Source organism: Emys orbicularis, chromosome 3 (genome assembly GCF_028017835.1).
Source record: "Emys orbicularis isolate rEmyOrb1 chromosome 3, rEmyOrb1.hap1, whole genome shotgun sequence".
Classification (NCBI taxonomy): domain Eukaryota; kingdom Metazoa; phylum Chordata; order Testudines; family Emydidae; genus Emys; species Emys orbicularis.
The window spans coordinates 121,908,730-121,935,209 of record NC_088685.1 but is presented as its reverse complement, the minus strand read 5'-3'; the positions used below and the strand labels follow the sequence as shown (position 1 = coordinate 121,935,209).

Below are 26,480 nucleotides of genomic sequence, written 5' to 3'. Positions count from 1 at the left end.
GGATAAGGCTGACCTCTGAACTAATGATTTATTCTCTATTGGGAGAACCAGCCCTCATTTGCCAGAGCACTCAAACAAAATTTAGTTTAAATGGCAGAAAGTCAAAGACAGACAAGACACATGATGGAACTTGTTTTCAAAACCAGACTGGTTGATATTTTCTGAAACTTTGTTCAAGTCTGAGTTGTTTTTGAATTACAGATTATGTAGGATTCTAGTGGAAAACATTGGAAAAAGAGTGCTATAGACAGCTGGATACTTCCCCACTGAACTGAAGTGTATAAAATACAGAGACTTTTTGAAGGACTGGCTTTCACTTGCATTTTGTTGTTTTTGTTTGTTTGTTTCTTCTGTGTCTGTCATTTTCTGTTCCCAGAAACTAGTCTAATGGGTCTTATTGAACCTTGGTTATAATTAGGGCTGTCAAGCGATTAAAAAAATTAATTGCGATTAATCGCGCTGTTAAACAACAATAGAATACCATTTATTTTAAATATTTTTGGATGTTTACTACATTTTCAAATATATTAATTTCAATTACAACACAGAATACAAAGAGTACAGAGCTCACTTTATATTTATTTTTGATTACAAATATTTGCACTGTAAAAAAACAAAAAAATTGTATTTTTCAGTTCATCTCATACAAGTATTGTAGTCAGGGCTGGCTCCAGCCGAGCAAGCTATAAATAATAATAATTAATGGAGATATCACATCTCCTAGAACTGGAAGGGACCTTGAAAGGTCATCGAGTCCAGCCCCCTGCCTTCACTAGCAGGACCAAGTACTGATTTTGCCCCAGATCCCCAAGTGGCCCCCTCAAGGATTGAACTCACAACCCTGGGTTTAGCAGGCCAATGCTCAAACCACTGAGCTATCCCTCCCCCCAAGCTGGTGCTTGGAGCGGCAGCTTGTAGGAGGCGGCATTCCGCCCAATCCTAGGGCGGCACGGCTGCTTTTTTTTTTTTTGTTCTGCTCCGGCTGCCCTGTAGGGGGCGGCGGCGCGGAGGACAGGAGCGCCCTGCAACAAGCCCGGCAGGGCAGCCCGCGTCCTTCCCTCCCAGCCGACCGGAGCAGCGCGGAGCCCTCCCGGCCCCCTTCGCTTTCTCCCCCCGCTCCCTCCCCCTCCCCCCGCTAGCCGGGGCACATCTGCAGGGCAGGGAGTCCCCCTGCACCCTGGCTCCGGCCGCGCCGCAGGTTTTTTTTTTTTTTTTTGCTTTGCTGTTCTGGCCGCCGCGTTTTTTGTTTTTTTTTTGCTTGGGGCGGCCAGAAAGCCAGAGCCGGCCCTGATTGTAGTGCAAACTCTTTATCATGAAAGTTGAACTTACAAATGTAGAATTATGTACAAAAAAACTGCATTCAAAAATAAAATATAAAACTTTAGAGCCTACTAGTCCACTCAGACCTATTTCTTGGTTAGCCAATCACTCAGACAAACAAGGTTGGTTACAATTTGCAGGAGATAATACTGCCTGCTTCTTGTTTACAATGTCACCTGAAAGTGAGAACAGGCATTCGCTTGGCACTGTTGTAGCTGGCGTTGCAAGATATTTACATGCCAGATGCGCTACAGATTCCTATGTCCCTTCATGCTTCAACCATCATTCCAGAGGACATGCTTCCATGCTGATGATGGGTTCTGCTTGATAATGATCCAAAGCAGTGCGGACCGCCGCATGTTCATTTTCATCATCTGAGTCAGATGCCACCAGTAGAAGGTTGATTTTCTTTCTTGGTGGTTTGGGTTCTGTAGTTTCCATATCAGAGTGTTGCTCTTTAAGACCTCTAAAAGCATACTCCACACCTCGTCCCTCTCAGATTTTGGACGGCACTTCAGATTCTTAAACCTTGGGTTGCGTGGTGTAGCTATTTTTAGAAATCTCACATCAGTACCTTCTTTGCGTTTTGTCAAATCTGCTGTGTAGGTGTTCTGAAAACGAACATGTGCTGGGTCATCATCCGAGACTGCTATAACATGAAATATATGCAGAATGCAGGTAAAACAGAACAGGAGACGTACAATTCTCCCCCCAAGGAGTACAGTCACAAATTTAATTGACGCATTCTTTTTTTAACAAGCATCATCAGCATGGAAGCATGTCCTCTGGAATGGTGGCCGAAGCATGAATGGGCATATGAATGTTTAGCATATATGGCACGTAAATACCTTGCAACGCCGGCTACAAAAGTGCCATGCGAACACCTGTTCTCATTTTCAGATGACATTGTAAATTAGAAGCAGGCAGCAGTATCTCCCGTCAATGTAAACAAACTTGTTTGTCTTAGCGATTGGCAGAATAAGAAGTTGGACTGAGTGGACTTGTAGGCTCTAAAGTTTTACACTGTTTTGTTTTTGAGTGCAGTTATGTAACCAAAAAAAATCTGCATTTGTAAGTTACAATTTCACGATAAAGAAATTGCAATTCAGTACTTGTATGAGGTGAATTGAAAAATGCTATTTCTTTTGTTTATCATTTTTACATTTGTAATCAAAAATAATAATATAAAGTGAACTTTCTGCATAAAGTTCAACTGGTATTCTATTGTTATTAAGTGCGATTAATCACAATTAATTTTTTTAATCACAATTAATTTTTTTGAGTTAATCGTGTGTGTTGACTGCGATTGACAAGTCCTAGTTATAACCCAATCAATATTTTCCCATCTAATCTCAAAAAGGATTAAAACTACTTTTGTAACTTGCATTTTCCCTGCAAGTTTAAGGTGGATGTTTAACATCATATATAGTTATTATGAAGCTAAGCTTCAGACTATGAGAAAGAATGCTGAAGTTTTTAGAACTAGGGGTAGAATGTACTAAACACCTAATGAATCTCTAAAACAGTGGTCACTGCATCAAGTGTTACCAGATCATGGTGCCCTATCACCTCCTTCCTCACCAAGACACGCATACAAATATGCAGATAGGTTTTTTTTGCGGGGGAGGGGAGATACTCAGCAGGATCTACAGGAAAGAAACTGAAAATACAAATAATGAAATTTAACAATCCTTTAATATTTACTAAATGAAAACAGGTATGCAATTACACTATGAAGTCAAGAACTTACATCTTCATTTGTTGTTTGATTGGAGCTGATCAAATATGTATGAAAACCTGAGAGACCAACAATAGACCAAACGGAAAAAAAACACACGACAGCTTCCAGCACAGTGATTAAAAGTCAAGGAAGTACAAATTTGTCTGAAATCTAATAATAATTAATAATAGCACTCACATAGTGATTTTGTCTTTAAAGTACTGCACATTGAATTCTGCACAAACATTTGCTGAGTAATCCTCAAAACACCTGTATTAGGAAAGTATGTAAGTAAATGGTAGTACATAGTTTCACTTATAGATAGACAGACAGAGAGCTACATTCCATGACTTACTCAAGGCCACACGATGAGTCAGTGACAAAGATGAGATTAGAACTGTGTTTACATAGCGTCTAGCACAAGGGGTGGTGGCCCATGATTAGGGCATCTAGGAGCTACAATAATTCAAATAAATAAGAACAGTTTATGAGTTTCTGGCTTCCAGTCACACGTGAAATCTATTAGACCAGTGAGATTCAGACTGAGGCTTGCAAGCAGCTCTTTAATGTATCTCCTGCGGCTCTTTCCAGCACATGATATTAAAACACTGTGATTTAATTATTAATCAATCAGGACGCTTTTACTATGTTATTAACCAATTGTAGTTGATAAATAATATTTGGTCAGTCCTTTTCTTGTGAGAATAATATATATAAACTAAATATTTTCCCATCATACTGTTTCAATATGAATATATAGTATTATAGTAAATGAAAGAATGAATTCACACTAGTGTAGCTTTTTTGGTAATGTGGATTGCTAATTTGGCTCCTGAACCACTGAGGTCTGAGTATCACTGTAGTAGACCATGCTGTCTGTCCTCTGTAACTGAAGCAGAGATACCGATTATACGTGTCCTACAAAATCATAATGACAATGTATTAGCCCAGGTATGGTACAAATTCCACTTGTTTTCCATTACCATCATGATTACATTCATGGCTGTGTTATAAACAAACACACACACACCTGCCATAGGCACGTGACTGAGGAATTTGCAAGGCCTGTTTACAACTTTTACCTTTATGAATTTTCCTACTGGAAACAATGCACTGAAAAGCACCAAAAACCTTTTATTCATTACTACAGAATGAACATAAGCAAGATACTTCACCATTCAGTCAACTGTGCCTCAATATTACTTTTAAGTTTTGTCTTATTAATTTTTCCTCTTTTTCTTTCCAATCTACCTTCCCTCTCTTCCTTCTGTAGAGGCCTTTTTACCTTAACTACAACCCCCAAAAAATCAGTAACTAGCCTTTTCCAGGACCAACATCTATGTTACTATTAAATTGGTCAACATTAGGTGCTGTGCAGTGCAGCTTACAACATGCCTTTGACTAAAAGACATAATCTCAATGACAAGGTATCATATTTTGCTCTTAAACCTTGTTTCTCAGTAAGACAGCAAGCTACTACAACCAAAAGACCACGTCTATCCTTTCAATTGCTATTTATTTCAGTTTATGTACAATAGCTAGGAAATTGGAACTCGTCTTACTCTATATTAATATATTTATGTTTGATAGTCTATATATACACCAAAGAAGAGAAAAAGCGTGGTCTCCTACAAAAGTATATAATAAATTAATAAGGAACATGGCAATTGGAAAAGAACATGATGACAATTAATCTATACGAATCATTTCCCAAAACAACTGTTTCTCAAAATATTCACAAACAGGGACATTGTAGGCTACAAAATGCACTACTCAGATCCTCATCAATACCTGTTTACATAAGAGAAAGAGAAATATGCATGACCCCTTAGCACTATGAAAATAAAGAAGCCAGAAAAAGCAATACCAGGAATGCCCTGGTCTCTTACCATTTAAAAATTACAACAAACATATTCAGGGCATTATTTAACAGTCAAGGACCATAACACTGCTGTGATCCAATAAACATGGGAACTATACATTATACAATTGCATAAAAACCTCGTAAAATATTGCTAAATTTGCAAAGTCATTATAATGCCACTGGCAACAACTTTGCTCTAACACAACTTAGTTTAAATGGCAGAAACTTTCAAAGCCAAGCAGAAATGGAAATGAGCCAACAATTCATTAGTTTTGCTTAGGGTATAAAACATTTATAAGCAGCTCTTTAGAACTATATCTTGCAGAAACAGGATGGATAGAAGAACCATGATGAATTTCTGAGCAGCAGGTTTGCTACTTTTCTTCCTCTCCCTCAGGAGTGATTTGAAAGGTCAAAGATGAGCAGGAAAGGAGCTTGCACTGAGGACCAAGCCGTAGACACAGCAGCAGGCAGCCTGTGAACTAGGACAAGAAGGCTAAGGCACAGCGAGCCTGGCAGGAGTTTGGCAGCAGCAGGATACAGGCAGAAGAACCTGCAAACAGGAGGCAGAAGGCACCCCCTCTAAAATTGACTGCTGCGTGGTAGAGCTCTTAAGTGAAACTGCCAACGACACAACTGAACACTGTCTAGCAGGATCTACTCATCGATATTTAAACTGTCCTCTGAGACAGGGTTGGACTAGAAAAGACACCCCAGATATCAGGTCTGAGGAACATCAGTTACCCTCCTATCCTTATAGCTGACTGCCCCCTTGGGACAGAGTTAAGAAAAACTGTTTATCTTTTATTTCAACTAAGGACTAAGCCATTGTACCTAAGGTATCAGAGGGGTAGCCATGTTAGTCTGTATCCACAAAAACACAACCTATCCTGGAAAACGATCCCTCACTCTCACAGACCTTGGGAGGCAGGCCAGTCCTCGCTTACAGACAGCCCCCCAACCTGAAGCAAATACTCACCAGCAACTACACACCACAGAACAGTAACCCAGGAACCAATCCCTGTAATGAACCCTGTTGCCTATTCTGTCCCCATATCTACTCTAGCGACACCATCAGAGGACCCAACCACATCAGCCACACATCAGGGGCTCATTCATCTGCACATCTACTAATGTGATATATGCTATCATGTGCCAGCAATGCCCCTCTGCCATATACATTGGCCAAACCGGAGAGTCTCTACGTAAAAGAATAAATGGACACAAATCAGACATCAGGAATGGTAACATACAAAAGCCAGGAGGAGAACACTTCAATCTCCCTGGACACTCAATAACAGATTTAAAAGTAGCCGTCGTTCAACAAAAAAAACACTTCAAAAACAGACTTCAAAGAGAAACCGCAGAGCTACAATTCATTTGCAAATTTAACACCATTAATTTGGGCTTGAATAGGGACTGGGAGTGGCTAGCTCACTACAAAAGCAATTTTTCCTCTCTTGGTATTGACACCTCCTCATCAATTATTGGGAGTGGACTACATCCACGCTGACTGAATTGGCCTTGTCAGCACTGGTTCTCCACTTGTAAGGTAACTCCCTTCTCTTCATGTGCCAATATATTTATGCCTGTATCTGTAATTTTCACTCCATGCATCTGAAGAAGTGTGTTTTTTTACCCACGAAAGCTTATGCCTAAATAAATCTGTTAGTCTTTAAGGTGCCACCAGACTCCTTGTTGTTTTTGTACCTAAGATACTTTCAACCTTTTCTTTCTGCCAGCCCTAGTGAATAATCCTTTCCTTTTAACCACGTACGTGAGCACTTTTCAGGAAGCCACCAGGTGCTAGAGTCTGTAGGGTCAGTGACTAAATGCTCATAAGCACTCCCTTCTGAGGCCTGGTCTACACTAGGAGCTTATATCGAATTTAGCGCCGTTACATCGAATTAACCCTGCACCCGTCCACACCACGAAGCTATTTAGTTCGACATAGAGCTCTTTTAAATTCGACTTCTGTACTCCTCGAAAACGAGAGGAGTAGCGCTAAATTCGAAATGGCAATATCGAATTAGGCTAGGTGTGGATGGAAATCGACGGTAATAGCTCCGGGAGCTATCCCACAGTGCACCACTCTGTTGACGCTCTGGACAGCACTTCGAGCTCGGATGCTCTGACCAGCCACACAGGAAAAGCCCCGGGAAAATTTGAATTCCTTTTCCTGTCTGGCCAGTTTGAATCTCATTTTCTGTTTGGACAGCGTGGAGAGCTCAGCAGCACTGGCAACGATGCAGAGCTCTCCAGCAGAGATGGCCGTGCAATCTAATAGAAAGAGGGCCCCAGCATGGACTGATTGGGAAGTCTTGGATCTCATCGCTGTGTGGGGCGATGAGTCCGTGCTTTCAGAGCTGCGCTCCAAAAGAAGGAATGCAAAGATCTACGAGAAGATCTCTAAAGCCATGGCAGAGAGAGGATACAGCCGGGATGCAACGCAGTGCCGCGTGAAAATCAAGGAGCTGAGACAAGGCTACCAAAAAACCAAAGAGGCAAACCGACGCTCCGGATCCCAGCCCCACACATCACGTTTCTACGAGGCACTGCATTCCATCCTAGGTGCGGCCGCCACCACTGACCGTGGACTCCGAGGATGGGATATTGTCCACGGCCGGTTCCTCGTCGGAAATGTTAGGTGACGGGGAAGATGAGGAAGGAGATGAGGAGGACGAGGCAGTCGACAGCGCTTGCACCGCTGATTTCCCCGACAGCCAGGAGCTCTTCATCACCCTTACCGAGATCCCCTACCAACCGTCCACAGCCCTTACCCCGGACACCGAATCAGGGGAAGGATCAAGTAGTGAGTGCTTTAAACATCTAAACATTTCATTTTAACATAACTGGAATATTTATATTGTTAAGAATGGGCTTTTCATTCACTCATTTAAACACAGAAACTTTTATTTATAACAAAACAGGAATATTAACGATATTAGCAATTTGGTGTTCATGATTTATTTGGCTTAGTCAACTATTTAGTCCTAACTATGTATAAAAAATCAAATAATGTCCGGATATTCATGATTAGTCCACCACAGGACGCTCCACTCTGTAGTCCCTTATGCTGCACTTAAAGGAAAAGCCGGTCAATGTGCCCGGGAATGGACAGAGAGTCCTCCTGGGATAGCTCGGCATAGCTCTCCTGGAGGTACCGCTCAAGCATGCGCATCAGGTTCCGCGGCAGGGCGATCTTGTTCGGTCCACCATGGTAACACACGTTCCCACGCCATGAGTCCATTAGGTAGTCCGGGATCATGGCACGGCACAGCATGGCGGCATACGGCCCTGGCCTCTGCATGGTCTCCCGAAGCATCCTTCCCCTCTCGGTCTCCGAGATCCTCATGAGAGTAATATCACACATGACGCCCTGCTTTAAATTAGGGAGGGGAATGTTAGTATTGGGACTGCTTTGCAGCCACGCGGTGGAGGCGGCAGAGGGGCAGCATACAGGGAGCTTTCCCGGGGACAGCTGCGAGGTGGTGGGACAGGGGCAGAGCTCATGCTTCCCTGATTGCTGCCAGCAGAGAGTGGCCTTGCATTCAGTGCGAAAGGAGCCCAGTGCTACTATTACATTTTTAAGCTGCCACAAGTCTACGGCTTACCATGCTTTCCTGCAACAGAAGTAGAGGTGTCCTGCAACGCTTCTCTGATCGCAACTGCAGGACCCCAGGCACTGAAGGCGAGGGCCGAAAATTCGACCTTGTCCTGAGTGCGCATGTGAAAGGTCCAGTGCATAGTGTTGTTCACAGAGAAAGACTATGTTCTTTGTTAGCAACTTCATTTATCAGTCTCAGGAATTCACTCCCTTTTTCCCATTCCCACAGACACATCTGCGAACGTCTCCCAACCCAGCCTGGCATCACACTCCCAGAGGCTAGCGCAGATTAGGAGAAGGAAAAGACGGTTACTCACCGTTGTAACTGTTGTTCTTCGAGATGTGTTGCTCATATCCATTCCAGTCAGGTGTGCGCGCGCCGCGTGCACGATCGTCGGAAAACTTTTACCCTAGCAACACCCGGTGGGTCGGCTGTGGAGCCCCCTGGAGTGGCGCCCTCATGGCGCCGGATATATACCGCAGGCGACCCAGCGTCCCCTCAGTTCCTTCTTGCCGGCTACTCCGACAGTGGGGAAGGGGGGCGGGTTTGGAATGGATATGAGCAACACATCTCGAAGAACAACAGTTACAACGGTGAGTAACCGTCTTTTCTTCTTCGAGTGCTTGCTCATATCCATTCCAGTCAGGTGACTCCCAAGCCCCACCTAGGTGGCGGGGTCGGAGTGAGACATTGCTGTGTGCAGAACCGCTGACCCGAAAGCAGCATCGTCTCTGGATTGTTGCACCAGGGCATAGTGCGCCGCGAACGTGTGCACCGAAGACCACACTGCAGCTCTACAAATGTCCTGGATCGGGACTTGAGCCAGGAAGGCAGTCGAGGAGGCCTGGGCCCTCGTGGAGTGAGCGGTGAGGCGTGGCGTCGGGACACCGGCCAGGTCGTAGCAAGCGCGAATGCAGGACGTGATCCAGGAGGACAGGCACTGTGAGGAGACCGGTGAGCCTTTCATCCGGTCGGCCACCGCAACGAAGAGTTGCGTCGACTTCCTAAACGGCTTTGTACGGTCAATGTAGAAAGCTAGGGCCCTGCGTACGTCCAAAGAATGCAAACGCTGGTCTTGACGAGTAGCGTGTGGCTTTGGATGGAAGACCGGGAGAAAGATGTCCTGGTTTACGTGGAAAGGTGAAACCACCTTCGGGAGAAAGGCAGGGTGGGGGCGAAGCTGCACCTTGTCCTTGTGGAACACCGTGTATGGGGGCTCGGACGTCAGCGCTCTGAGTTCAGAAACACGTCGTGCTGAGGTAATGGCTACGAGGAAGGCCGTCTTCCAGGATAAGTACAGGAGCGAGCAGGTCGCTAATGGTTCAAACGGGGGCCCTGTGAGCCTGGAGAGAACGAGGTTGAGGTCCCACGTTGAAACCGGCTGGCGTATTTGTGGGTACAGCCGGTCCAAGCCCTTGAGGAATCTAACGACCATCGGGTTAGAGAAGACCGATGACGGGGGTTCTCCTGGGTGGAAAGCCGAAATGGCGGCGAGGTGAACCCTGATCGAAGATATCGCCAAGCCCTGCTGTCTTAGGGACAGGAGATAGTCCAGTATGAGAGGGACAGGTGCCTGCAAGTGGGACGTAGCTCGTTGCTGACACCAACAGGAGAACCGCTTCCACTTGGCTAAGTAAGTGGACCGTGTAGAGGGCTTCCTACTTCCCAGCAGGATCTGCTGGACGGACTGCGAACATTGTTGCTCCGTCTGATTCAGCCATGGAGCATCCACGCTGTGAGGTGGAGCGATTGTAGGTCGGGGTGACACAGACGGCCGTGGTCCTGGGAGATGAGATCCGGACTCAAGGGGAGCGTGATCGGCGCTTGAACCGACAGCTCTAGCAGTGTGGTGTACCAGTGCTGCCTCGGCCAAGCGGGAGCCACTAGAATTACTCGTGCCTGGTCGGTGCGGATCTTGAGCAGCACCCTGTGGACAAGTGGAAATGGGGGAAAGGCGTAGAACAGGTGGCCCTTCCACGTTAGAAGGAAAGCGTCCGACAGAGAGCCTGGAGCTCGGCCGTAAAGGGAGCAGAATGCGTGGCACTTCCTGTTGGCCCGGGATGCGAATAGGTCGACCTGGGGAAATCCCCACCTCTGGAAGACGGAATAGATGATATCCGGGCGAATCGACCACTCGTGCGTCTGGAAGGACCTGCTGAGACGGTCCGCCAGCGTATTCTGGACTCCAGGCAGGAATGATGCGGTGAGATGGATCGAGTGGGCGATGCAGAAGTCCCACAGGTGAATGGCCTCTTGGCATAGGAGCGATGAGTGGGCTCCGCCTTGCTTGTTGATGTAAAACATGGCCGTGGTGTTGTCGGTGAGGACCAGCACGCAACGGCCCTGTAGGAAGTTGAGGAATGCCTGGCAGGCTAGGCGCACCGCCATCAGTTCCCGGACGTTGATGTGTAGGGCTAGTTCGGACGCGGACCACAGGCCCTGGGTATGACGTTCCCCGAGGTGAGCGCCCCATCCTAGAGATGAAGCGTCCGTGACTAGTTGGAGGGAGGGCTGTGGGGCGTGAAAAGGCACTCCTGCACAGACCACTGCGCGATCCAACCACCAGGTGAGGGAGGTCAAGACCGAGGGCGGGACCGTGACCAGCATGTTCAGGTCGTCCCGGTGAGGACGGTACACCGATGACACCCAAGCCTGTAGTGGGCGAAGCCGTAGTCTGGCGTGGCTGGTTACGTAGGTGCACGAGGCCATGTGACCCAACAGGGTAAGGCATGTCCTTATGATGGTGAACGGAGATGCCCACAGACCGTGAATGACGCGTGTGATGGACTGAAAGCGGCCTTCTGGCAGAATGGCTCGTGCACTTCTGGAGTCCAGGATCGCCCCAATGAACTCTATTCTCTGTGTTGGCACCAGAGTGGACTTCTCTCTGTTGAGTAGAATGCCCAGCTCGTGGAAAGTCTGTGTCACCAAGCGGACGTGAGCTTGAACTTGGTCCCTGGTGCGACCGCGCACCAGCCAGTCGTCCAAATACGGGAACAGCTGTACCCCTTGTCGGCGAAGGTATGCCGCGACGACCGCCAGACATTTTGTGAACACTCTGGGAGCCGAGGACAAGCCGAAGGGAAGAACTGCGAATTGGTAGTGCACCTTGTTTACTACAAATCGCAGGAAGCGCCTGTGAGGCGGATAAATTGCTATATGGAAATAAGCGTCCTTCATGTCGAGGGCGGCGAACCAGTCTCCAGGATCCAGCGAGGGAATAATGGTCCCCAATGATACCATGCGGAACTTCAACTTTACTATGAATTTGTTGAGTCCGCGCAAGTCTAAGATGGGCCGTAGACCCCCTTTCGACTTGGGGATCAGGAAGTAGCGGGAATAAAACCCCCTGCCCCTTAACTCCTGCGGAACCTCCTCTATGGCTCCCATAGAGAGGAGCCCGAAAACCTCCTGTGTAAGGAGTTGCTCGTGAGAAGGGTCCCTGAAGAGGGACGGGGAGGGGGAGTGGGAGGGGTGGGGCGAGGAAAATTGGAGGGCGTATCCCCTCTCCACCGTGCGAAGGACCCAACGGTCCGATGTTATAAGGGACCAAGCACGGTGGAAACGGGAGAGGCGATCCCGGAAAGGGGGAGATGGATCCTGGGTGCTGACTCTGATGCCGTCCTCGACCGCACCTTCAAAAGGCTTGCCTAGGCCCTGAAGGTGGTCTCGGCTGGCCCTGGTTCTGACCGGGTTGAGGGCCGGTCGACCGTCGCCTACCGCCTCGACCCCGCCTCCTGGCAAAGTCCTGTCTCGGGCGAGGCGGGGGAGGGTAGAACCTCTGAGGCTGGGGCCTGAAGGGTCTGCGCTGTGGACCTGGGACATGCATCCCCAGAGAGCGCATCATTGTTCGAGAGTCCTTAAGGTTTTGGAGCCTCGAGTCTGTCTTTTCCGAAAACAGGCCCTGACCCTCAAAGGGCAAGTCCTGGAGGGTCTGCTGCAGTTCAGGTGGCAGGCCCGACACCTGGAGCCAGGAGGTTCGCCTCATAGCTATACCCGACGCCAGGGTCCTAGCGGCCGAGTCGGCTATATCCAGGGAGGTTTGTAAGGAGGTGCGTGCCACCCGCTTACCCTCCTCTACCAAAGTCCCGAACTCTTCCCTAGATTCCTGGGGAACCAGTTCCTTAAACTTCTCCATGGAGGACCAGGTGTTAAAACTATATCGGCTTAGGAGCGCCTGTTGGTTGGCCGCCCTAAGCTGCAGCCCCCCCGCGGAATAGACCTTGCGCCCGAACAAATCGAAGCGCTTAGCGTCCTTCGATTTTGGCGCTGCCGCCTGTTGGCCATGGCACTCCCGTGCATTTACTGATGAGACCACCAGCGAGCACGGTTGAGGGTGCGTGTACAAGTACTCGTGGTCCTTGGAGGGTACAAAGTACTTCCTCTCCACGCCCCTGGCCGTGGGTGGAATAGAGGCCGGGGTTTGCCAGATGGAGGTGGCATTGGTCTGGATGGAGCGAATCAGCGGTAACGCGACCCTGGATGGGGTGTCCGCTGAAAGGATGTTCACGATCGGGTCGTGAACCTCCACGATCTCCTCCATCTGAAGGTCCATATTGCGTGCCACCCGGCGCAACAGGTCCTGGTGGGCCCGGAGGTCTATGGGGGGCGGGCCCATGGCGGATGTTCCCGCTACCGCCTCATCAGGCGAGGAGGAGGAGGATACGCCCGGTGGCAAGGGGTCCAAAGGCAAGTCTTGCTCCAGGTGCTCTTGGAGCTGGGCCTCGCCCGTCCCAGGGTCTACGGCCTGCGCCGGCGTGGGCACTGGGGCCTCCATGCCCCCTGGCGGGGGGCGGGAGATGGTGGCCTCCGGGGCTCTGGGCTCAGAGCGTGCCGAGCGGGAGGCAGACGGTGGGGCCCCTTGGGCTTGGTGGTAGGCCCATGGGGTCCAAAAGGACCAGTGAGCAGGTCCCTGCGTAGGGTCCTCTGCCATGTCCTGGGAGTGGCCGAAGTCCGCCGAAGCCGCCTGTCCCTGTGGAGGGTAGGCCGATCTAGAGGCCCCTTCAGAGGAGTGGGACGCGGATCTCGACGGCCATGGCGGTGCCGAACACGATGCATCCGTGCCCGGCTGGTGCGGAGCCGGTCGGTGCCGGTCGTAGGGCGATCTGTCCCAGCGTGCCGGAGATTGGTGCCGGGATCGGGATCGGTGCCGGTAGCCGCGCCGGTGCCGCGATCCGGATCTGGAGCGGGACGACGATCGCGACGACACCCGGTGCCGGGAGCGGTCCCTCGATCGGCGCTCATACCGGTACCGGGAGGTGCGCCTCGAGTCCGATCGGTGCCGGCGGTCGCGACGGTGCTGAGATGTGGAGCGGCGCCGCGAAGAGGACCTCGACCGCGAGTACGACCGGCGCCGAGGTGATAGTCGGCGCCGGGACTCCGAGCGGTGTCGGGACCTGCTCCGAGACCTGGAGCGGTGCCGAGAGTCCACGGTTGGAGACGGTGGGCGCACCAGTGCAGGCTTGCCTCTCGACTGCACAATGCGCGGAGCCACCGGTGCCGGGAGCTGCGACGGTGCCGGCTCCGTGAGTGCGATCAGGTCCCTCGCGGTAGTAAATGTCTCCGGAGTCGAGGGGAGACAAGGTTCCACCACCAACCTAGGTGGGGAAACAGTCTGTACCGGACTCAACGGCCTCGGTGCCGGAGTCGACGGTGTGGCCGCCTGCTTTTGGCGGTCCAAAGGCGGACGCGGCTCTACCCCCGGCACAGGGGGAGCCGGCGTCTTCAGGGCAGCAGCGTCCTGAGCCTTGCGGGCCTTTTTATGGCCCGGAGATAGAGATCGGCGCCGAGTCCCTTGAGGTGGGCGCGGTGCCGAAGTCTGCTGGTGCCGGGAGGACTTGTCCGCGGCGCCGGTCGGAGCCGCTGGGGCGCTGCGCACCGACGCGCTCGGTGCCGGGGCCGGGCGCGCCGAGGGAGGGTCCGGGCTGAGCGCCGCCTCCATGAGGAGCTGCCGAAGCCGAAAGTCCCGCTCCTTCCTCGTTCGAGGCTTGAAGGCCTTGCAGATTGGGCACTTATCTGCGTGATGGGCTTCCCCGAGGCACTTCAAGCAGGAGGCGTGCGGGTCGCTTGTTGGCATCGGCTTCGCGCAGGACGCGCACGGCTTAAAGCCAGGAGCCTTGGGCATGAGCCCGGTATGCTCCGGGGGGAAAGAAAAGGGGGGAGAACAGCCCCCTTAACCCCCGCTAACAATTTACAACAACTACAACTAAATAACAACTATCTAAGAACTCTAACTACTATACACAACTATCTAAATGAACAACTATCTACAGAAATAAGCTAGAAGCTAGGGAGTGTGGAGACCAGCTAAGCTGTGCTCCACAGTTCCAACGACCGTCAGGGGCGGTAAGAAGGAACTGAGGGGACGCTGGGTCGCCTGCGGTATATATCCGGCGCCATGAGGGCGCCACTCCAGGGGGCTCCACAGCCGACCCACCGGGTGTTGCTAGGGTAAAAGTTTTCCGACGATCGTGCACGCGGCGCGTGCACACCTGACTGGAATGGATATGAGCAAGCACTCGAAGAAGAAGAGGAAGACGCGTGAAGACATGTTTTATGAACTAATGGAGTGCTCACGAGAGCAGGCAGCCCAGACGACACAGTGGAGGGAGAACTTGTCACAAATGCACAGAGCAGTCATGGAACGGGAGGAGAGGTGGCGCCAGGAGGACCAGCAGGCTACTCAAACCCTGCTTGGACTAATGAGGGAGCAAACGGAGACGCTCCGGCGCCTAGTGGATGTTCTGCAAGACCGGAGGCAGGAGGACAGAGCCCTGCTGCTGTCTATCTCTAACCGCCCTCCCCCGCCACCAAAAGTCCAAAGAAGGAGGGGCGGCAAGGGCCGTTAAAACTTTCAGTCGGCCCCTGCACACTGCTGCAGCAATGGAAGGCTCTCGTTCCACAAAGTTTGAAAAGTCCTTTCCTACCCATCTCACACTAGCCCACGTCCAAGTTTCCTCCCCCCCCTTTTCATGTGCGGTTCATAATAAAACATCTGTTGCTGTTAAGTACTGTTTCCGAGAGTGTCTTTTAGAGGAGATTCTGTCTGAGGGGGGGGAAGGGGTTTGTTACTTGGACAGGACAGTCACCTGTAGCAGGCTACAGAGGCGGGGGCAGGTCCAGCATCAGGACACATACACAGTGCAGTCACCAGTTGCCCTGGTCAGTCAGGGAGGCGGTTTTCATGTTCTGGGGTGCGAGGGGGTTGATCTGTGACTTTGTGGCGGGGGAGGGCAGTTAGAGATCTTATGCCGCGGTCCTTATCCTGGATCACAGAGCCACGCAGCAGGGGGTCTGTTACCCTCCGCCCCCTGCCAGAAAGTCACTTGGCCGACACATACACGCAGTCCCGCCCAGGACTGCTGGCAGGCTGCGTTGAAACAACCAATCCAGCACTGCGGAGCCTGTCATTCCCGGAGTTTAGAAGCATCATTTGCATCAGAACAGTAAACCCGCCCCCCGCCACAGTCTGCGTCCCCGGTTTAAAACAGTCCCGCGAAAACAGTAAGAAAGAGAACTTTGTTCATTAACAAAACGGAACAGATTTTATTTGTTGGGAAGGTGGGGAAGGGGGTATGTAACTTGGAAGGATAGTCAACAGTAACTGGGTAAAGAAACGGGGGCAGGTTCAGCATCTGTGTCCACAAAGTAAACAGTCACTGGAGACCCTGCTCAGTCAGGAACCTGGCTTTCAAAGCCTCCCTGATGCACAGCGCGTCCCGCTGGGATCTTCTAATCGCCCGGCTGTCTGGCTGGGTGTAATCAGAAGCCAGGCTATTTGCCTCAACCTCCCACCCCGCCATAAAGGTCTCCCCCTTGCTCTCACACAAATTGTGGAGCACACAGCAAGCAGCTATCACAATGGGGATATTGGTCTCGCTGAGATCACAGCGAGTGAGTAGGCTTCTCCATCTGCCCTTGAGACGGCCAAAAGCACACTCCACCACCATTCTGCACTTGCTGAGCCTGTAGTTGAATAGTTCTTTCCCTGAGTCCAGTGCGCCAGTGTAGGGCTTCATGAGCCAGGGCATTAGCGGGTATGCAGGGTCCCCGAGGATGACTGTAGGCATCTCCACATCCCCAACAGTTACTTTGTGGTCCGGGAAGTAAAGACCTTCCTGCAGCCGTCTAAACAGACCAGAGTTCCTGAAAACCCGAGCGTCATGAACCTTGCCAGGCCATCCAACGTTGATATTAGTAAACCGTCCCCGATGGTCCACCAGTGCTTGCAGCACCATGGAAAAGTATCCCTTTCGGTTGATGTACTGGCTGGCCTGGTGGTCCGGTCCCAGGATAGGGATGTGAGTCCCATCTATAGCCCCACCGCAGTTTGGGATTCCCATCTCGGCAAAGCCATCTATGATGAGCTCCACGTTTCCCAGGGTCACTACCTTAGATAGCAGTAGCTTGACGATTGCCTTGGCTACTTGCATGACAGCAACCCCCACGGTAGACTTGCCCACACCAAAGTGGTTAGCGACGGACCGGTAGCTGTCTGGCGTTGCGAGCTTCCAGAGGGCTATGGCCACTCGCTTCTGGACAGTCAGGGCTGCCCGCATCCGGGTGTCCTTTCGCTTCAGGGCAGGGGACAGCAACTCACACAGTTCGAGGAAAGTCCCCTTCCGCATGCGAAAGTTGCGCAGCCACTGGGATTCATCCCAGACCTGCAGCACTATGCGGTCCCACCATTCCGTGCTTGTTTCACGGGCCCAGAATCGCCGTTCAACAGTATCCACAAGACCCAGTGACAGCGAGATGTCCTGGGCGCTGGGTCTCATGTTCTCTGAGAGGTCGGAGCTAGTGTCCGACTTCATGCCGTCACGGTGGTGCCGTAGCCTCCTCTCATGATTTATCTGCAGCTGCCTCTGGTACAGGTGGATGAGAAGCTGCGAGGCGTTGAGAACTGCCACAACTGCAGCGATGGTCGCAGCAGGATCCATGCTCGCACTGCTGTGGCGTCCGTGCTGTCAGTAATCAGAAAAGCGCGCGAACTGATTTCCCGCCGGCGCTTTCAGGGAGGGAGGGAGGGAGGGCGGGAGTGACGGACGGATGACGACAGGCGCCCAAAAGCACCCTCGACACATTTTTTTACCCAGAAGGCATTGGGGGCTCGACCCAGAATTCCAATGGGCAGCGGGGACTGCGGGAACTGTGGGATAGCTGCCCACAGTGCACCGCTTCCAATGTCGACGCTTGCACCGTTAGTGTGGACTCACAAAGTCGAATTACTGTCCTTAGTGTTGGCACACACGTTCGACTTTGTAATATCGATTCCACATAGTCGAATTAACTAAAATCGAAGTACTCTCGTAGTGTAGACAAGGCCTGAGACTATTTTATACCTGGTGATTTATCAAGTATATGGAAAGTTTTGGAGCACTGCATCCCCCAGAGCAACCTATTGGGGTGGGACCAATTATAGAACATTCTCTTATTAACAGGGCACTGTTAGTGATGCTTTATTAAGCAAACTGCTTTACAGGATCTCCATATTGTGGGTATTCTTGTATAAGCTTTTCTAAGGTTATCACCATGCAGTTTGAGGAACTTAAATACATGGATGAATTTATGCTCACAGCACCTGAGTGAGGCAGGGAAGCATTAGGTCATTCTGACAGGCTACACTATCTGCACCTGCCAGGGCTCCTGTGGGAGGGAAAGAGACCCACTGTTCTAGGCATATTCAGTTAGCTCCTCACTTCACACTTTCTAAGTGCAGGAGTGAACTGCTGAGCCTTGTGCTTCAGGACTCACTCAGTGTGAGCTTCCATAATAAGGTTTTTTGATTCAAGGTAAGTGTTTCGGAATTTGTCCCTTTACATTTATAGTAAAAGGAATAAAGTCAATTCACTTAAATAAGAGGTGCTTAAATGAAGACGTAGGAATTGCGAGGAAAACAAAGGTACAGTATAAAAGATATATCCTCAGTTTAATATGTAGGAAGCTTTTTAACTCCCTGTTCATCAAGATGAGCAAATAAAATGGAAGCTTATTAGTTATTAAAAAGATAATTGATTTATACATAGTTGTTGAATATACAGCAGCTAGGCTCAGCTATTGAGTACAGTAATATTGTCTACTACAGCTAGACAACTCGGTTTGTTACATAGCATTGTTAGTGAGGTATCAGTTGAAAAGCAAGGCTCTCTCTTCACAAACTGTCTTGCCCCAAAACAAAATTCCCAGTAATGTTGATGCAATTTTATTTTGTATTGTTAGGAATTGCAACCAATCTATTAAACTGTCCAACATATCACATTCTAAAAGAGCTGCTTCTACAAAATGCTCTATTGAGCCTCTCAAACTGGCATGACTTTGAATGCAAATTATGAAAAGCCTATTGTTCCTGTACAAGGATCCACAAGTGTGGGATCAATTACCTTTTGATTTAAGAACAATTGAAAGCTTTTCCCATTTTGAGAGAACTGAAAGACTAATCCACTATTAGAAGTGATTTGTAATTCTTTTATGTGGAAGTTATTGTTGTGCTATTTAGGATAGATTGCTTGTTTGTGCTTCCTAAAAACTGCGGCCTTGCTTAAAAAGGAGGTTATGGCTCAATGATTCTACATCATGAACACACAAATCAATGAACATGATAAAAATTAGGTTTGCAGAATTTAGCAAACTTGACATTTTAGAAATATACAGGTGACAACACTCAGGAGTGAAATCTTGTCACTTCTGCCTTTTACATATTTCTTTAGCAAAAATGTAAGATTCTGCCAATTAATAAACTGAAGTTTTTCCACAAATCCATTTGGTGGGGTGTGTGTGGTGTGGTTGGTTTTTTGTTTTTAATAGGCGAAACTGCCATTTTTGTGTATTTCTGGGCAAAAATCTAGTTTTGTACACAAGAGCAAGTGTTCTAAGGCAAAACAGTAAAAAGGCTTTGCTTTTGCAGAGCCAGTGTAAAGAATGATTTTGCATTGGCTTTGTGAGTGATGCAAATATTTTCACATATCTATATATCAGCCATCCACACATATTAGTAGGCCGTTGGAAGGGATATAGTCCCACAGAAATTTAAGCAGGAAGTCAAGTAGAAGTTATGGCAGCACCCCAGCCTTTTCTGTCTGTTAGCTCAGTGGTTTTCAAACTTTTTGTATTGATGACCCCTTCCACACAGCAAGCCTCCGAGCGTGAGCCCCCTTATAAATTAACAATGGTGGGGATAATTTAATTTAATGGGGGCTCGGGGCTGTCAGCACCATAGAACTGACAGCTCGTGACCCCCATGTAACCACCTGGCGATCCCCTGAGGGTCACGACCCCCAGTTTGAGAACCCCTCTGTTAGCTGTTCTCACCTGGGAGCAGAAGTCATAGAATCATAGAAGATTAGGGTTGGAAGAGACCTCAGGAGGTCATCTAGTCCAACCCCCTGCTCAAAGCAGGGCCAACACCAACTAAATCATCCCAGCCACGGCTTTGTCAAGCCGGGTCTTAAAAACCTCTAAGGATGGAGATTCCACCACCTCCCTAGGTATCCCATTCCAGTGCTTCACCACCCTCCTAGTGAAATAGCGTTTCCTAATATCCAACCTAGACCTCCCCCACTGCAACTTGAGACCATTGCTCCTTGTTCTGTCATCTTCCACCACGGAGAACAGCCGAGCTCCATCCTCTTTGGAACCCCCCTTCGGGTAGTTGAAGGCTGCTATCAAATCCCCCCTCACTCTTCTCTTCTCCAGACTAAACAAGCCCAGTTCCCTCAGCCTCTCCTCGTAAGTCATGTGCCCCAGCCCCCTGTTCATTTTTGTTGCCCTGCGCTGGACTCTCTCCAATTTGTCCGCATCCTTTCTGTAGTGGGGGCCCCAAATCTGGACACAATACTCCAGATGTGGCCTCACCAGTGCCGAATAGAGGGGAATAATCACTTCCCTCAATCTGCTGGCAATACTCCTACTAATGCAGCCCAATATGCCGTTAGCCTTCTTGGCAAGCAGGGCACACTTCTGACTCATATCCAGCTTGTCATCCACTGTATCCCCAGGTCCTTTTCTGCAGAACTGCTGCTTAGCCAGTTGGTCCCCAGCCTGTAGCGGTGCATGGGGTGCTTTTGTCCTAAGTGCAGGACTCTGCACTTGTCCTTGTTGAACCTCATCAGATTTCTTTTGGCCCAATCCTCCAATTGGGTCTAGGTCACTCTGGACCCTATCCCTACCCTCCAGTGTATCTACCTCTCCCCCCTGCTTAGTGTCATCTGTGAACTTGCTGAGGGTGCAATCCATCCCATCATCCAGATCACCAATAAAGATGTTGAACAAAACCAGCCCCACGACCGACCCCTGGGGTACTCTGCTTGATACCGGCTGCCAACTAGACATTGAGCCCGACAATCTAGCCAGCTATCTATCCACTTTATAGTCCATTCATCCAATCCATACTTTTTTAACTTGCTGGCAAGAATACTGTGGGAGACCGTATCAAAAGCTTTGCTAAAGTCAAGTTATATCACATCCACTGCTTTCCCCATATCTACAGAGCCAATTATCTCATCATAATAGGGAATCAGGTTGGTCAGGCATGACTTGCCCTTGGTGAATCCATGTTGACCGTTCCCGATCATCTTCCTCTCCTCCAAGTGCTTCAAAATGGTTTCCTTGAGGACCTGCTCCATGATTTTTCCAGGGACTGAGGTGAGGCTTCTCCTTCCCGGGTTCTCCTTCTTCCCTTTTTTAAAAATGGGCACTATAATTGCCTTTTTCCAATCATCTGGGACCTCCCCCCGATCACCACGAGTTTTCAGAGATAATGGCCAATGGCTCTGCAATCACATCAGCCAATTCCCTCAGCACCCTCGGATGCATTAGATCTGGACCCATGGACTTGTGCATGTCCAGCTTTTCTAAATAGTCCTTAACCTGTTCTTTCACCACTGAGGGCTGCTCACCTCCTCCCCATACTGTGTTCATAGAATCATAGAATATCAGGGTTGGAAGGGACCTCAGGAGGTCATCTAGTCCAACCCCCTGCTCAAAGCAGGACCAATTCCCAACTAAATCATCCTAGCCAGGGCTTTGTCAAGCCGGGTCTTAAAAACCTCCAAGGAAGGAGACTCCACCACCTCCCTAGGTAACGCATTCCAGTGCTTCACCACCCTCCTTGTGAAATAGTGTTTCCTAATATCCAACCTAGACCTCCCCCACTGCAACTTGAGACCATTGCTCCTTGTTCTGTCATCTGCCACCACTGAGAACAGCTGAGCTCCATCCTCTTTGGAACCCCCCCCCCCTCAGGTAGTTGAAAGCAGCTATCAAATCCCCCCTCATTCTTCTCTTCTGGAGACTAAACAATCCCAGTTCCCTCAGCCTCTCCTCATAAGTCATGCGCTCCAGACCCCTAATCATTTTTGTTGCCCTCCGCTGGACTCTTTCCAATTTTTCCACATCCTTCTTGTAGTGTGGGGCCCAAAACTGGACACAGTACTCCAGATGAGGCCTCACCAATGTCGAATAAAGGGGAACGATCATGTTCCTCGATCTGCTGGCAATGCCCCTACTTATACAGCCCAAAATGCCGTTAGCCTTCTTGGCAACAAGAGCACACTGTTGACTCATATCCAGCTTCTCGTCCACTGTGACCCCTAGGTCCTTTTCTGCAGAACTGCTACCTAGCCATTCGGTCCCTAGTCTGTAGCAGTGCATGGGATTCTTCCGTCCTAAGTGCAGGACTCTGTACTTGTCCTTGTTGAACCTCATCAGGTTTTTTTTGGCCCAATCCTCTAATTTGTCTAGGTCCCTCTGTATCCGATCCCTACCCTCTAGCGTATCTACCACGCCTCCCAGTTTAGTGTCATCTGCAAACTTGCTGAGAGTGCAGTCCACACCATCCTCCAGATCATTAATGAAGCTATTAAACAAAACCGGCCCCAGGACCGACCCTTGGGGCATTCCACTTGAAACCGGCTGCCAACTAGACATGGAGCCATTGATCACTACCCATTGAGCCCGACGATCTAGCCAGCTTTCTATCCACCTTACAGCCCATTCATCCAGCCCATACTTCTTTAACTTGGCGGCAAGAATACTGTGGGAGACCATATCAAAAGCTTTGCTAAAGTCAAGGAGTTGCCTAGGACAGCAGTGTGGGAGCTAACCTTGTCTGTGAAGACCGAGGCAAAAGAAGCACTGAGTACTTCAGTTTTTTCCACATCATTTGTCACTAGGTTGCCTCCCCCATTCATTAAGGGTCCCACATTTTCCCTGACCTTTTTCTTGTTGCTAACATATCTGTAGAAACCCTTCTTGTTACTCTTCACAACCCTTGCTAGCTGGGGTTTAGCTTACACTTCTTGTAAGCTTCCTTTTGGGGTTTAAGCTCACTGAAGATTTCACTGTTAAGCCAAACTGGTCGCCTGCCATATTTGCTATTCTTTCTGTACCCTGGGATGGTTTGTTCCTGTGCCCTCAATAAGGCTTCTTTAAAATACAGCCAGCTTTCCTGGACTCCTTTCCCCCTCATATTAGCCTCCCATGGGATCCTGCCCATCAGTTCCCTAAGGGAGTTAAAGTCTGCTTTTCTGAAGTCCAGGGTCTGTATTTTGCTACTCTCCTTTCTTTCTTTTGTGAGGATCCTGAACTCAACCATCTCATGGTCACTGCTGCCCAGGTTGTCACCCACTTCTACTTCCCCTACCAATTCTTCCCTGTTTATGAGCAGCAGGTCAAAAGGAGAACAGCCCCTGGTTGATTCCTCCAGTAGTTGCACCAGAAAGCTGTCCCCAACACTCTCCAAAAACTTCCTGGATTGTCTGTGCACTGCTGTATTGTTCTCCCAGCAGACGTCAGGGTGAATGAAGTCCCCCAGGGCCTGTTTTCTGGAAACTTCAGTTAATTGTCCGAAGAAAGCCTTGTCCACCACAACATCACCCTTGTTGCTCTCACTTCTAAACTTAACCCAAAGACTCTCACCAGGCTTTTCTCCAGTTTCATACTGGAGTCCTATTCCACTCACAGGTGAGAACTTGTGAAAAAGGCAAGAAGCTGCTGGAACATATTAAATAGCACAGTGACATTGAGGGCATGTCTACACGACCTTGCAGTTCAGACAAAAGGAGTGGGAACAGCAGTCCACATAAAAGTGCTGTGCTGCAACTCCCCCGTGGGATGCTGCATGTTCAAACTTCAAGGTCCTGAGTTTGCACTAATGTAGTCCTCTTCAAAGAGGACTACATTAGTGCAAACTCAGGACCTTTAAATTCATGTACACAGTGTCCACACAGGGGAATTACAGCACAGCACTTCAGTGCACATTGCTATTTGCACCCCCTTAGTCCGAACTGAAGGGCTATGTAGACATGCCTTGAGCTACATGTATAAAGGTAGTGGGGGATGGGGGTGCAGGTGAGGGAATCTAACAAACAACTAGTTACTTGAATTAATGTTACCTAGGACACAGAAAAATCTGTCCTAAAGGAGTGATAAAGTTATCAGCATAAGTGTACTTTGGAAATATTGGACTGTTTGGTGCCACTTAATATTTTGGTTTTCTATTTTATAATTGACTTTTTCTATCCCACCAAAAGTCAACAAATTCCAAATAAATATTTTTCTCTCATGAGAGTGGATGTATTACTCAGCAAATGCATATAATTATCTCTTGAAATGTGTGTGTGACTTCAATAAATGTTAAATGGACATTATATACATGTAGCTAGAATAGAATAGACCCCCCAAAAGATGCAAAATAATAATAAAAAGAAAAGAGAGCTCTTTTCTTCCCTACGTGCAACACTAAATGAGAAATGATGCAGAAATACTAGACCAAATGGTGAAACCTTTCTTGAGCAAGTCTCAATTCCATGCATCCAACAACCGCAAAAAAAACAAAACCCAGATACATTTAGCATATAATTTCTTCCTTAATATTAATGTAACAAAATCTACAGCGCATTTTAATGAAAGGATATCTTGCTGGACTGTCCTTGAGGGCATTTAGGAATCCTGCTTGCTGTGATCCTGTGGAAACAAAAACCAAATTTTACAAATGAGTAAGAATTTTCAGTACAGGCTGCTTTCATCTGAGATCACATCCACAGATCAAAAACAATAGGAGCCTGAAGATCAGTTGCATAATTATATTTTGAAAGTATTACAGCTGAAGTTATTCAACAAAAAAGTGGCAGAGTTATAATCAGATCTAACATCTGCAGGGCATTTCTCAGTAATACCAGATTGATGTCCGCACCGTTTTGCATTAATAAGATTTCTAATTATCCCTCTGTTCTTTTCCATCCTAATATGGAAAAGAAAAGATTGTTAGCTACTTTTGGACTTGGAAATCCTATAAGATATACACCCTGCTATGACCCAGATTTTCAGCTGTCCCTAGCTTACTCTGGGTGCAGCCAGGCAAGTATGTGCAAACAAGCCAAATACAGTTCTCTGTTCCTTGGGCCAGTTCTACACCAACTCCTGCCCCCTGTCTACATTAGGACATCTTGAGAGCTGCTCCAATTTATGCTGGCTGGCTATGGGCACCAGGGCAACATCCACTAGCTGGGAAGAGCCAGAAAACAGCATGTTCCGGGCACACTCCTTACACCAGAGTTCCAGGAAGGGTGGTGTAGGAGATAGCTATGCCAGCTCCATGCTCACTGGGGAGTCCCCACATTGGGGAGATTTGTCCACTTTCCAGTCCCTATGCACTGAACTGATACCAAGGGGCTGAAGAGACTGGCCCTTAATGCTACACACATTATAAACAACTTTGCATTCTACTGTATCATTTAACCATTATTCATGTAATACATCTTAAATATTTCCCTTTGAAGAAAATTCTCCCTCCTTAGCCAAAGAGGATCTGATGGGGGGGGGGGGGGAATCTTGATGATGATGATCTTTTTTAAGAGACACCATTTCCATGGGCCAGACTAGTGGTTTACAGTGGTCGCTATTAAAAAATGGAAAAAATGACTTGCCTTATATTTTTTCATTCTTGATTTTCCCCCCCAGGATTCTCACACTTGGGGCTTAGTTTCACGGCACAACTTCTCCCAGGTTTCAGGCCCTTAAGTACACCAGCAACAGGTAGGTGTGTGAACAACACTCCCTGTTGGTGGTCATACACCTCTAGTCACTTCCTGATTTACCACAAAGTGAAGGCTCCTCAAACCAAATAAGTCAATCACAAAAACAAAATGGCTGAAAAATTAATGCCTAAAAAAGAAGTTGAATGAATACAAAGATAAAGTCTATACTGAAAAGGTTTTCCTCTCTGAAATTGAGTGGATGTGGGTGGTCGAGCGAGAATCCTGCAAGATGATGACTTCAGAGAAGCAGAATTACTAAGTAAGGAATTTTCTCTTCTCCAAAGATACTATTTGTATAGAATTCTCACTCTTGGAAAGAAAACAGCGCAAGTGGATGTCAAAAAGAAAAAGTGCATCATTAAATAATTATAGCAGGCAGAAAGAACAAAGCCAAAGCTGATAATGTATGTTTTCTTTTTTAAAGTATACTTAAGGGTAAGACAGCTTCCCTCCAAAAATGGTGCAACAATGACCTTTTTTTAAAATAAAATGTAGGATGAATAAAAAATACAAAACAAGCTTCACAAATTTGGCCAACTCAAGGGACATGCCCCCAAAGTTACAAAACTCTAGATGCTAGAAATTTGGACTTCAAGAGAGGTTCGGCAGGATTGAGAGACTGAGGCAAGATTGCTTCTGTGCTTTGTAAATGTATGGAATAAGGACCATTTGACTACTTTGCATATGCCCATAATTAAATCTTTCATGAGTTAGGCAGGGAAGGCTGGGGAAAATATTGTCAAGATAAGTTAGCTCATTAAGGTGGAGCTTCATAACTACCTTGCAAAGGCATCTCCGATGAGTCCACTGCTCTTTATTCTTTTAAGATTGGTAAAGACTGATCAGTCACAAGAGCCTGAAGTTAGCTCACTCTGAGATAGTCACTAACACTAGGAAAATAACCTTCCACATCAGAAACTTGAACTCACAGGTAC

The 26,480-nt window shown here is 48.3% G+C and overlaps 1 protein-coding gene across 2 annotated transcripts in view; it reads right to left on the bottom strand.

The window, feature by feature from the left end:
• Nucleotides 1-26,480, bottom strand: part of ZDHHC14 (zinc finger DHHC-type palmitoyltransferase 14) — a 172,642-nt gene that overhangs the window by 19,499 nt on the left and 126,663 nt on the right. For both annotated transcript variants that reach the window (XM_065401329.1, XM_065401330.1), the window contains exons 5-6: nt 24,424-24,472; nt 3,071-3,173 (exon numbers count right to left, since the gene is read on the bottom strand). In XM_065401329.1, the coding sequence (XP_065257401.1) occupies nt 3,071-3,173; nt 24,424-24,472 (152 nt within the window). The remainder of the gene's footprint in view (nt 1-3,070; nt 3,174-24,423; nt 24,473-26,480) is intronic.